This window comes from Aethalodelphis obliquidens, unplaced genomic scaffold, assembly GCF_003676395.1.
Source record: "Aethalodelphis obliquidens isolate GAN/ISIS:26980383/991018 unplaced genomic scaffold, ASM367639v1 scaffold69, whole genome shotgun sequence".
Taxonomy (NCBI): Eukaryota; Metazoa; Chordata; class Mammalia; order Artiodactyla; family Delphinidae; genus Aethalodelphis; species Aethalodelphis obliquidens.
Genome location: NW_020838013.1, coordinates 1639582 through 1652312, shown reverse-complemented (window position 1 = coordinate 1652312; position 12731 = coordinate 1639582). Strand labels below are relative to the sequence as shown.

At 44.0% G+C, this 12731-nt stretch overlaps 1 protein-coding gene across 2 annotated transcripts in view; it reads right to left on the bottom strand.

Moving 5' to 3' along the window:
• The window catches only part of RTN3 (reticulon 3), a 61329-nt gene extending 54318 nt beyond the window's left edge, over positions 1 to 7011 (bottom strand). Inside the window, exon 1 of one of the 2 annotated variants that reach the window (XM_027090004.1) lies at positions 6710 to 7011. In XM_027090004.1, coding sequence (XP_026945805.1) covers positions 6710 to 6854 — 145 coding nt within the window. In that variant the 5' untranslated portion in view covers positions 6855 to 7011. The remainder of the gene's footprint in view (positions 1 to 6709) is intronic. The other variant, XM_027090007.1, reaches the window with a different exon arrangement.
• Positions 7012 to 12731: the final 5720 nt, after the last annotated feature.

The window sequence follows — 12731 nt, the reverse complement described above, 5'->3', positions numbered from 1 at the left end:
CTGTTCAGGCATTAGAGATAGAGCAGTGAATAAAGCAGCAAAAATCTCCACTCTGATGGAACTTATATTCTACCGTGGCAGACAGACAATATACAAAATAAATAAGTCAAATACTGTAAGATAGATTATGACAAGTGGTAAGAAAAATAAAGCAGGAAAGGCCTATAAGGTGTTTTTTCTCTTGTGCCAGGAAAAAGGTGGCCAGGAAAAGACCTAAAGGTCACCTGGTCACCTAAAGATCAGGTGGCCAGGAAAAGACCTAAAGGAGGTGAGAGAGTGAAGAGCTGCGAGAATGTATGAGGGAAGAGCATTCTAGGTACAGTGAACAGCAAATAAGACTGCGGTAGAGAGCTACTCCTGGTGTGAAGAACAGCAAGATCAGTGTGGCTAAAGCTGGGTGAGCAAGGGGGAGGCTGGGACCAGATATTATAGGGCTTCATAAGCCTTCGAAGGACTTCAGCATTTAATCTGAGTGGGATCAGAAGCTACTGGAGCATTTGCCAATGAGTGAAATAATCTGACTTACATTTTTCGCAGGCTTACACCAGCTGCTGTGCAGAGAAAAGACTGAAGAGAGCCAAGGGAGAAAGTCTGGAGACCACTTAGGAGGCAACTGCAGTGATCCAGGAGAGCTATGATAACAGCCTGGACCAGGGTAGTAGCAATGGAACTTGAGAAAACTAGTAGTCACTGAATATATTCTGAAGGTAGAATCAACAGGATTTGCTAATTGTTGTATGAAGGAAAGGGAGGAATCAAGGGCATTTAAAATGAGGAAGAGGGCTTCCCTGGTGGTGCAGTGGTTAAGAATCCGCCTGCCAATGCAGGGGACACGGGTTCGAGCCCTGGTCCGGGAAGATCCCACATGCCGCGGAGCAACTAAGTCCTTGCGCCACAACTACTGAGCCTGTGCTCTAAAGCCTGCGAGCCACAACTACTGAGCCCGTGTGCCACAACTACTGAAGCCCACGTGCCTAGTGCCTAGAGCTCCGCATGAGAGAACCCACTGCAATGCGGAGCCCGCACACCGCAACGAAGAGTAGCCCCTGCTCACCACAGCTAGAGAAAGCCCGCACACAGCAAAGAAGATCCAACGCAGCCAAAAATAAATAAATAAATTTAGAAAAAATAAAATAAAATGAGGAAGAGAAGTAACCACTGGATTTAACAATGTGGAAAATAACTGGTGAACTTGACAAGAGATGTTTCTGTAGAACGGTGGAGCAAAAAGGCACCCAGCTTAGGAACCATGGGACCAGAAGTGACGGTTTCTAAGTTAACTGGACTCAGTAAACCAATAACTGAATTCAAGAGAGTGACTGAACCGTTTTTATCGCATGTTGTTTCAAATTTCAAAGAGAGGCAGTGTACATATTTGAAAGAACTGAGTTGGTCCTCTATCCCTGTTTCATCCTATCTTCAACTTCACGGACACAAACCTTTGGGCATATCACTTAATTTCTGATTCCTCATCTGTAAAGTGAGATTTATTTCACTACCCACCTCACAGATAAAAAATATAAGTCTTTCTCCTATTGAATACAGCCTCTTAGAGAGATGTTGTACGCACAGCACCTAACAAAGAGCTTTAATGTATGCTCAAACATTTGTTGAATTAAGTTAATGTATGGGCACAAATCAAACCATAAAGCAATACACAAAGATAAGATATAAAAAATCAAATATTTCCACCTTTATGTAAAAAGAAGACAATGCTCACTGCTTAAATGCCTTCAGGTGGCTCTGTATTAGTTTTGCTAAAAATGTTTTTCAGAATACCCTTCAATAGACCCTCAAGGGCAAACTGCCAGTGAGGAACAAGTCAAACAGCTCCTTCTGCCACCCCCCCAACCCGCCTCCCCACTAGGTTATGATGATGTGCTTACAGGCAAAACTCAACCAGTAGATTGGAAAAAACAGATACGTAGATTGGAAAAAACAGATACGAATATTTCTTTGAAATTTAAAGAGACCATCACAAGAGGAGGCTAATTGGTAACAATTACCACCACCACCCCAAAACGTAAAACAGAAATGCAAATCCTATACAGTATTTAAAGGGATTCTCTCTGGGAATTCCCTGGCGGTCCAGTGGTTAGGACTCGGCGCTTTCACTGCCGTGGCCCGGGTTCAGTCCCTTGTCGGGACTGAACCCACAAGCCATGCAGTGCAGCCTCCCCCGACCCCGTCAAAAAAATAAATAAATAAATAAACAGATTCTCTCTGAAATTGCAGTATTACAGAGTAACATGTCATACTCTAATAACAGATGTTACTAGTCAGATATGCAGTAAAAGACTTCAATGATGTAATCGCAAGCAATACTGATTACAGCTAAACTTATGTAGCATACGTACTTTTTCAAAACACCTATAACATACCCGATGATCCAAATTACTTCTAGAATAGTTGTTATGAATAAACAGAATAAAAGCTGTCAGTCTCCTGCACAACTCCTGATACGAACATAATACCGACTTGGTAGTTTTTATTTTAAACGTTTTATTATGAAATTTATATATTTTTCACAAGTCTGTACAGTTTAGGAGGCAGTTATAAATTCATCATTAACAATAAAGTTGAACACAAACTATAAGCTAGGTACACGCAACAAATATGCATAGCTAACCATTTATTTGGAGCTTTTGTTAATTCTGCTCAGAATTACAAAAGTGGTAAATGCTAGGTTTATGGCTAGTCTAAAGAGAAGCGCCCTTCTAAAGAACAAACAACCTCTTGGCTCACACAAAACTGGAAACCTTAACTTTCCCCTGGCCCTTCAAAGGCACAGCACCAATTCCTTCACTACCAAGCTTTGTTTACAAACGTTTGTAACCTGCACAGGATTAAACAGGTGCCTCCTATATCAGGACCAGTATATAATTTCCTCACCACAGAATACAATAAAAGCAATAGTATGAGTTTTATTTTGTTTTCAGACCATCACTAAAATAATAAAAATAAAAACACTGATGCTCTTACCAGCTACTACATAAACAATTCCCGAGAGATTTCGATTTAAGGAAGGTGTAAGTGTTAAATATATGTAGCCTGGTTTGTTTGATCACAGTCGTTAAACTATTTGTGAATTGACTCTAAAAGAAAACAGCATTAAAAGAAATCTTCTGTTCCTGGGGAATAAAAACCACCTTAGTCAACAGGCATTTGTGAACCATATTGACATGACCATTCATTCTTGCTGTCTCCTGTACTCTTGCTTCCACTGATAGGAGTTTCACAATGTATCATGACTATACTTATGGTCAGAATGCTGCACAAAGTATTTAAGCATACTGATGCCAAGCGATCTATGAAACATCCTGGCTCCCCCTCAACTTCTTTAACAGATCAGGTGAGTGAAAGGAGTGGCAGCTCTTATTAATATGAGGGGTCAAAAGCTGAAACAACTGACTCACTTTTAGAAAGCAGAAAAAGATAGAGCATCCTTTACTGGGAGGAAGAGTAAATGATTTCTCACTTGTAATTCAACTGTTTTTTGTATCTATGTGTTTCAAACCTGTAAATAGATGTATCAAGTACTAGGTATCGTTATTCAATCAAAGTTAGGATCTAACGGCAGCAAAGCAAATTTGTCTAGGTCACGTTCCTGAGGCTTAGGATGTACACAAGGTCATACAATTAATGAGAGAGACAGGATTGAAATCTAGGTGTCTCTGGGGCTCAAGTCTGTGTGTTTATCACCATGTTATACTGTCACTGCTAATGGGACATGAATACAATACAGCTGTCAGCGTTGAACGGGTGGTCAGAGTTCTTTTTTACTTAAGAGTTAAGACTGAAAATACAAGTTACATAATCATATGATTGATTGACGTGTTAGAACGAAGCGTAAAAATGATGCCTTAAAAAGTACACAGAACAACTTAGTTTCATGAGTGAAAAAGAAGTATTTAAAGCATTAAAATACTTTTTAGTTGTCCAAGCTGTTTTTGCTTTAAGCTAACTTCCACAAACAGACACAAGAAATGTAGCTTTATTTTGGCACCATGATTTTCAGAGCAGTAATAAAGAATAGTCCCTAGCAAGTTATAGAATTTCAAAGGCTATAGACAACAAGCTATTAAAGCACTTTTAAACATCAGACAATAGACAGGTATCTATACTTGCTGTCTAATAAGGCAACCCTCATCCTGAAAAGAGCACTCATTATTTCCGTATTTTCTACCTCAACCTCAAATTTCTGCCTTTGAAATCCTCACTTTCCTTCAAAGGCAGAAATCTGGGAAGCCAATCCTGGCCCCGACCTTCTCCAAGCGTACATCACTGCCAGCTGCACTAACACCCGATGCACTGGAAGAGAGAGTGCTATTGCTGATCACCTTTAGGTAGGAACTAAATTTCTAAAATTTGGACAGGTCAGTCAAGACACAATTGTCTCCTGCAGGCACCAAGTGACCACTTTCTCTTCTTTTTTTTATTTTTTGAAAGTCTCTAAAACCAAGAGGAGCTTGGTGAGTGAAAGTGAAGCTAAAGGTTGACATCAACACTTACAGATTTTTAAAACAAGGTAAATTTTTTAAGAATCCTTTTTTTTTTTTTTTTTTTTCGGTGGTACGCGCGCCTCTCACTGCTGTGGCCTCTCCCGTTGCGGAGCACAGGCTCCGGACGCGCAGGCTCAGCAGCCATGGCTCACGGGCCCAGCCGCTCTGCGGCATATGGGATCTTCCCGGACCAGGGCACGAACCCGTGTCCCCTGCATCGGCAGGCGGACTCTCAACTACTGCGCCACCAGGGAAGCCCAAGAATCCATTTTAAATGAGTCAAATTTTGGAATAACAGACTTCATCTTATTTTCATGGTGCAAAAGCTTGAGACATTTCCTCAGAGATGGAGAAAGCATTCTGTAAGGAGGAAGAGCTTCTGCAATGAAATGATGACTATACACTGCAGTGTCTTAAGCTAAACTTTTCCAGTACTGACCTGACAAATGAGGATCTTGCACTGAACCCACTAAAACTATATTAATGATTTTTACACAATATTAATACATATTTGCAATGGGTAAGACTTTAAGGTGGAGAGAGTATCTAATTTATTTTTCAACTGTATCAAAAATTTAAAACCAAGAGAAATCAAAAGGTATGCACAAAAGGGCCAAAAACCAAACAATAACCAATGACAAGTGATTAGAGCCAAAACACCAAGTTGCTAAATATATAAGGAAGCTGCTGTTCATCTGGACCTTTGCCCAGAACACAAAAATTTGGAGGAGAAGCAGTGGTAGTTTAAAGGGGACAAGGGTTCTAAATTTGCTTGCTTCGTTCATTTATCTGGACATGTAATCTTGGCCTTGCAGAAGCTTCCTCTGATACTGTTTCTACTGAAATGGCCATAACCACACTGGAAAATCCAAATGAGTACCAAAGCTCTTACGTGGAAATCCACTGTTCGAAAAACACGTAGAGAATATATTTAGGGCTAAGATCAGTTTTGTTCTTTAGAACAATCAACCCAAGATTCTGGCAAAGGAGACGTTGAAGCATTTTAAAACGTCTCAAAATCCTTTAAGGTAACTAAATAAACAGCAAAATTATCTGTACTCTGCCAAGCTTATGGCCCTTCTTTTGACAAAATGCTTTTTTTTTTTCTTTTTCTTGGAAGACTGAGTTCCTTTAAGAATCACCACCTGCTCATGGTGCTTTTTTTTTCCCCCCTCAAGAAGGCATCTGCACTGCAGATCTCTGCACGAGGCGAGCTTGCCAGCCAGCTCCCACCACCAGGCAGACGCGTTATACAATGGAAACTGAAAGCGGCCTGCAGCTTCCCTCCTAGTCTTTCACAGAGATGGGAGGAGAAGGGGGTTCAACCAGCCCCTGCTTTGTCTGACTTTTCTCCCCCTCCCCCCGTCTGCGGGAAACACCCCCTTTTGTTATACTTCGATCAGTAATAGCCGACAAAAAGCATGAAATTAAAATATGTTGATGGCTTGGCATGACTCTACCTATTATCCTCTAGAATATAAGCAGCTACCCTCGTGTCCCCACCCCCACGCCGCGCCAGTGAAGAGCAGGCTGTGTTGCAGATGCAGCCACGGATCCATCTTGGACCATCAGCAGCTCCCTCCCAAATCTTCCCTGAGCTATTCTCATCACGCCTCCTTCTACCTCGGAGCCTCAGAAAAATCGGGCATTCGGTGTCTGGCCACAAAAAATTAACAGCAGATGAAAACAGTATAGAAAACGGCCTCAGTGTTTCCATTAAACTTCCTCATCTTTCCCACGGGCAACCAAAAAAACCCATGATTTTTGGAAGACTACGAATGGCTGATTATGTCAACACCTGTTTGCAAAACCTGCAATGCAACCCAACCCTTTCACCACCATCCCCTCAAAATCGTAAGGAGTCATTTCTCCTACCACCAACCTGCCCCAATCCGCTCAATCTCTCTAATCCTCCACTAAATCACCCTAGTTCAGAGGACGGCTCCCCCCGAACCCGTGTCTTTTCCCACCTGCCCAGTCTCGGCGTTAACGCCCACTCTCCAGAGTATCTCCCCTCCCCCAACCTGTTTTCCTCACACCCCGTTATTCCCTCACCGCCTGCAAGACCTGACGCTCCCCTCCCCCTTACCCCATTTTCCAGACGCTCCTTCCCGGGGGCTGAAGCCTCCAGTACGCAAGAGTGACTTGCAGTCCCTGACCCCGAAGGCACCCCCCTCCCGAGGTCGGGGTCCCCCGGCGCGCCTCACCAGCACAGGAGGAGCCGCAGCTCTTCGTCCCCAGGGCGGGGCAGGCTCCCGGGCTCCCGCCGCCGCCACCGGGCGCAGAGGACTCGGCCACGGAGGATGACGAGGAGACGGATGGGGACTGAGTGGCCGCCGACGGCTCCGCCATGGCTGCGCAAGCAAAGGCGGGAGAGGGGTGAATAGCGATGTGGGACGGGAGAGAGGGAGGGAAAAGAAAATAATAGGGCGGCTGGCTCTCCGAAGTCGCCTCGCCTCTCCTTGCTCCGAGGACAGAGTCCGACAGACAGACTGCCTTAGCCGAGCGCCGCGAGAGGGCGGAAGCGCGAGCGCGCAGGCGCACAAAGGGCCCTCGGGCTGGTGGCGCGGGTGGGAGGCGGTCAAGTTGAGGCGCCCAGTGACGCAGGGCGCAGGCGCAAGAACTGTCCCTCCGCGCTCTAACAGGGAAGGAGGGGCAAAACTGGCTTCGCCCGGCGCCCGGGCCAGTGGCTGGGGTGGGCCGTGCCCCGCGGGGACCAGGCGCAAGGGGCGTGGCCAAGCATCAAGCCCCGCCCACCACTGCGGCCGAAGTGGGAGGGGGGCCTGCGGCTTACTGTTGCTTCACGGCTCGTTTTGTGAATGTTTTAGCGTAGGCTAATTATGTGTCTTAACGATAGGAGTTTCTTTTTGCTTCCGTTAGTGGAGAATATCTTTCCCACAGATTCCAGAGCCGATGTCTTTTGTCTGATGCGTTCCCGCTCTTAACTCCAATGGTGAAAACCACAGTTTTCTGCTGGCCCGCTCTGCAAGGTGCTTTATGAATTTTTCTGGATGTGTCGTAACATCTCATCACCATGAGGCAGAGACGGCACGATCTCCCACTTGGTAGGTGGAGAAAGATGCTGTACAGAGTGAAAAACTATTACTTATTCCAATCACACTGCAATGCAGCCGCAGAACCTGCTTCATGTTCTTATCTCGTTACTGCTCCGAAAGAGGTATCCGCCTTGGGTCTCAAGGTTGTCCTTTCCTCTAAATAGAGAGGACACATTCTGAATGAAAAAAACGCTGAGCTAATGAAAAAGGAAGAGCCAGGAGATAACATCCTGGCTGTGGTTATGGGGGATGGTAAAATGAGGTACTAAAAATTGAGAATATGGCACAAAAGACACGTAATTGAATTTTATTCGTAGCCTAAAAGAGGTCCTTAGTGAAAACTGTATTTGAAACCAGATATCTAGCTTATACTGGATTTTGTTCACTTTTTGGCTTCTCTTTGGTCGGCTTGCAAAATTCAAAGCCTTCTCCCTACGTCTGGTCAAGTGATTTGAAATGTGCCTGATTCTTTTAAAAACGGAAATGTAGACTGGAAGTAATAAAGATGAAGACTGTAGGCTTTGTGATTGCTAAAGCAGCAATTGATGACCAGAAGGGCAATTGCAGGATCAGCAGATCCTGTAAAGATGCAACCTCCTGAAGGGGGAGGCAGCCAGCCAAGCAGCCACAGAGAGGAAAAGTGATCTGACCAGAGGAAATCTTCTAGAACAGTCAGTGGACTACATCTGTCCTTGACAGTTTTTAAGGTCAGGTAAAGCCCAGACAGGAAAAAAACTCCTGGCCATTGAAACACTCTGAAAAAAGGCACAGAGAATATTTCCCAAAATAACTTTGTGGCAAATATCTAACTCTGGCACTTAACAGCATCAGATGACACTGCAGCAACCTGTCCCTTAGATGACAAAGAGAAATGCAATCCAATCTGATAAGCAAGCCAGTTATCTACCCATTCTGATAAATGCATAAATTTTTAAAATTTACATTATTAGGTGCTGGATAAGGAAATGAATGAGGCTGGTCCCTAACTCTGACAGCAATTGCTAGGATCTGCAGACCCTGGCTGGAAAGGAATCCTGTTTCCATATCTAGAAAGAGAGAAAAGAAGATAAACATCAAGACATTGATGTGGTCTTGGTGGTCTCTTCAAACCCTTCAGATTTTTTACATAAGAGGCCTTTATGCTAGATCCAATTCTTGAAGCTGCCTTTCCTTCCTGCTCTCATTTGCTGTACCAGTAAATTTCCCTGAGACTGACTCTTGCTTGGGATGTTATTTGTATACATGGTTTGTTCCACAGATGTTTACTGGTTACTTGCTGTGTGTATGACGGTATCCTGGGAAATTTGGAGGGATCCAAAAAATATGTTTGTCCTGAGCTTACAAGCTAGTTGGGGCTTAGAACATACTCACATAAAGTTTAAAAAATACAAATTAAATAACAACCAAAAACAACCCCCAAACAACACAAAATTATAATGCTCTGATTAGATGACAAGTGAATTGTATGAATTTAAGAGTATAGGGAATGACTATGGAGTTATAGTGACTTGGGGAGGTTTTATGAAGAAGCTAACTCAGGAGTTTGGAGTGGTAAGGAGGTCATTAAAGGCAAGGGAGAATGGTGTGAAGCAAATGCATGGGCTGTTTTTGAGCAAGTATACAATAACACCTCCTTCTGGGCAGAGCAATCACAAAAAAGCACCCCTTGCTCCCAGCCCAGCCCAGCCCATGATGCATGTCACTGCTGGCTTGACTAGCAGAACTTGGCCTAGATTTGATCCCATCTTGCCCCTCCCCTCCACAGGCTGCATTAGTGCAACACAACACAACACAGCCTTCTGTGGTGGCTGAAGGCCTAGAAGTGTGCGATGTTTTGGGTACGGTTAGCCCAGGTTGGCTAGAGCCAAGGGCTTGAATTAGGACAAGAGGGAGATAAAATGGGGAGATGGGTTGGGGCCAGAGTGTGGAGAAGCAGTAACAGAGCCTTAAAGAATTGAGGGTTCATCTTAAGGCTAATGGGGATTCAGCATAAGTTTTCAGGCAGGGAAGGGCTCAGGTGGGATTGTTAAAGTGCTCACTGGAGTACAGTCATTTCTCAGGAGTTCTGAGCAATTTTTACTGCTGAGGCACTGAGCTGGGAAATCTTCTTTCTTGGTCCTATCCTTATGGGACAGGTATTTACAAAGCTAATTTCCCACATCATTTTCTAGGCCATCTTATTACCCAGTTTATTTTTCTTCTTGACTTTTAGAAAAAAAATTATTTAATATAGTCACATGCCATATATGTGTTTATATTCAAAAGTATATATACTATCAAGTTTTATTCTATCACCAACCCCCCTCCCCCCACTGGTCTCCCCCTCTACACTCACATAGGTAATTACTGTTAGTAGCTTTTTGTGGCAAGTGCACAGGTGAATGTAGCAAATCTATATCCTTCTTTTTTACTTTTAAATTTTTTTTAATTTTTATTTTTGGCTGCGTTGGGTCTTTGTTGCTGCGCGCGGGCTTTCTCTAGTTGTGGAGAGCAGGAGCTCCTCTTGGTTGTGGTGCGCAGGCTGCTCACTGCGGTGGCTTCTCTTGTTGCAGAGCACAGGCTCTAGGCGCGCAGGCTTCAGTAGTTGCGGCACGCGGGCTCAGTAGTTGTGGCTCATGGGCTCTAGAGCGCAGGCTCAGTAGTTGTGGTGCACGGGCTTAGTTGTTTCGCGGCATGTGGGATCTTCCCGGATCAGGGTTCAAACCCATGTTCCCTGCATTGGCAGGCAGATTCTTAACCATTGTGCCACCAGGGAAGCCCTATATACCATTTTATACACGAGCAAAGTAAGGTATTTAAATGACAACCAGGGACGCCAGTAGTCCAGCCTGTCTTTTCTGAGTGCCCAGACTGTTGCTTAAATGTGGATCCTGCGAGTAGGTGGTAGGAGAGGAGGCTGAGCTGTCAGCACAGTCAGTGAGTGATAATTATTTACTTGGCTGTTTACCCCAGGAGGCTGTGAGTCTCTGGAGGACAAGAATGTGTCTTATGCATTGTTGCAGCATTACTACCTAGCACTGTGCCTGGCATGCAATAAACACCCTATTTTTGGAAAGCTGTGGATCCTGAGTCACAGTGGATATTATTGCAGAAAACAATTTTTCTATTTTTGTGCTTTGTAACATAATTCAGCATCTCAAATATTTATGACTTTGTTTTGCTTTTCCAGAATGAATATAATGATTACCAATTTTTGAGCACTAATTATGCATCAGTCATAATTGCCAAACACTTACATCTCATTTAACCTACAACCCTGTGACTTGAGTATTCAAATCATTTGGCAGATGATGGTAAAACGAGTTCAGAGAGGTTAACTAACTCACCCAAGTTTGCCCAGCGAGTGAGCATCAGAGCTAGAATTCAGAGCCAGCTCAGTCTGACCACAAAGCCAGTGGCCTTGACCATTCAAACATGTCTACATGTCATCTACTCTGGAAAACCACAAGGAAAGCTCAGCCTCTGGTCATACCACATGACTCAATTCAGAGTGAGATGGTTGAAGGCTGGCTCAAATCAGTTTCATCAATTTTTAGCATTTTGAACCTCCACTGTTTTGATGACCCTAGATACTTGAGAAGGAAACAACAATAACAAAACAGGTTTCTTGTTTACAGGGGTTGTTTTCTAAGCTGTGACTAATCCTGAAGTGTACCTATAATTTGTAGTGTTGTTCTAAGTGCCCAAAACTTCTACAGTGTATGGGGAAGCTGATGTGCTGACACTGACCTTGATGTTATTGAGAAAGATGTAATGTATTTTTTTAAACATTTATTTATTTTTGGCTGCATTGGGTCTTCGTTGCTGTGCGCGGGCTTTCTCTACTTGCGTCGAGCAGGGGCTGCTTTTCGTTGCGGTGCACAGGCTTCTCATCGTGGTTGCTTCTCTCGTTGTGGGGCACGGGCTCTAGGCGCGGGCTTCAATAGTTGTGGCACCTGGGTTTAATTGCTCTGGGGCATGTGGGATCTTCCCAGACCAGGGATTGAACCCATGTCCCCTGCACTGGCAGGTGAATTCTTAACCACTGCATCACCAGGGAAGTCCCTAACGTATACCTTCTTTATTCTTCCATTCAATAAATATTTGAGTTTCTACCATCTGCCTGCCACTGTTTGGCAGCACTGGAGATAGAGCAGTGAACCAAAACAAAAATTCCTGTCCATTTGGAACTTATATTCTAGTGGGAAGACACAAACAAAAATAAAAGTAAAACTTAAAGTTAGATGGTGAGAAGTCTTATGGAGCAGGATGGGAAGGGGAATATAGAATGCTGGGAGGTATGCTCAATTTTAAAATCTTACACTGCATGTTGCAACTGTGACAAGTCATTAGCCTCTGGCCCCTTTCTCTTCTGAGCATGCCTCATAACGCCCTGGATTTGTGTCGCATCCTGTAGGTCCTGCTTTCTGCATACCCAATGTGAAACCCCAGGAACCACTCGTCTTGAGGTTCTCATCTAGTTTCTTGCTGGCCAGAGTTAATTTATATCTAACCTAGACTCAAATATAAAGCCTGGCCGAGGGTATTCAAATAATCTTGAGAGTTTGCAGAGAATCAGAAGGTGCAGGGGAAAAGAAATCAAAACACGACCTCTTCAGGTAAGATTAGGTAGAATTATCTTTACCTTTTCACTTCTGGCCGAATCACTCGGGGAGTGAAAAACAGCTCAAGGGCGTGGCAGGGCCTAGAGATAGCTGGAAGGAGGTTCTGGGTAGGTTATAATAGTTAACGTAGAGGCAGAAGAAAGAAAGTGGAAGAATAATTTGTCGAGTGAATGAGGCAATGGTGATGCCAAGAGGTGGTAGCGGTCGGGGGGGAGGGAGATAGAGGCTTTAGCCTCTCATAAGCTCCACTAGCTATTTAGCCCCAAGACAACTGCCCCTACCCCAACGAATCCAAAATAACAATATTCTTCAATTGTGACAACTGACATTTTCTCAATCACACGTGAAGCGTGAATAAAAGCATTTTTGGAGAACCCTGTTTTGTACTGATCTACCATACAGTTTAAGTAAGAGTGTGATTGCCAAAGCAGCTCCAAAAACAAGCTCCTCTAAGCCGGAGATTTACAAAATATGGCCATGGCTTAGGCTGGACAAAGCCAGTGGAAGGACTTTGCCTGGAAGTTCTTACGTTAGCTATTAGAGTGGCTATGGTGCGCCATCAGGCTTGG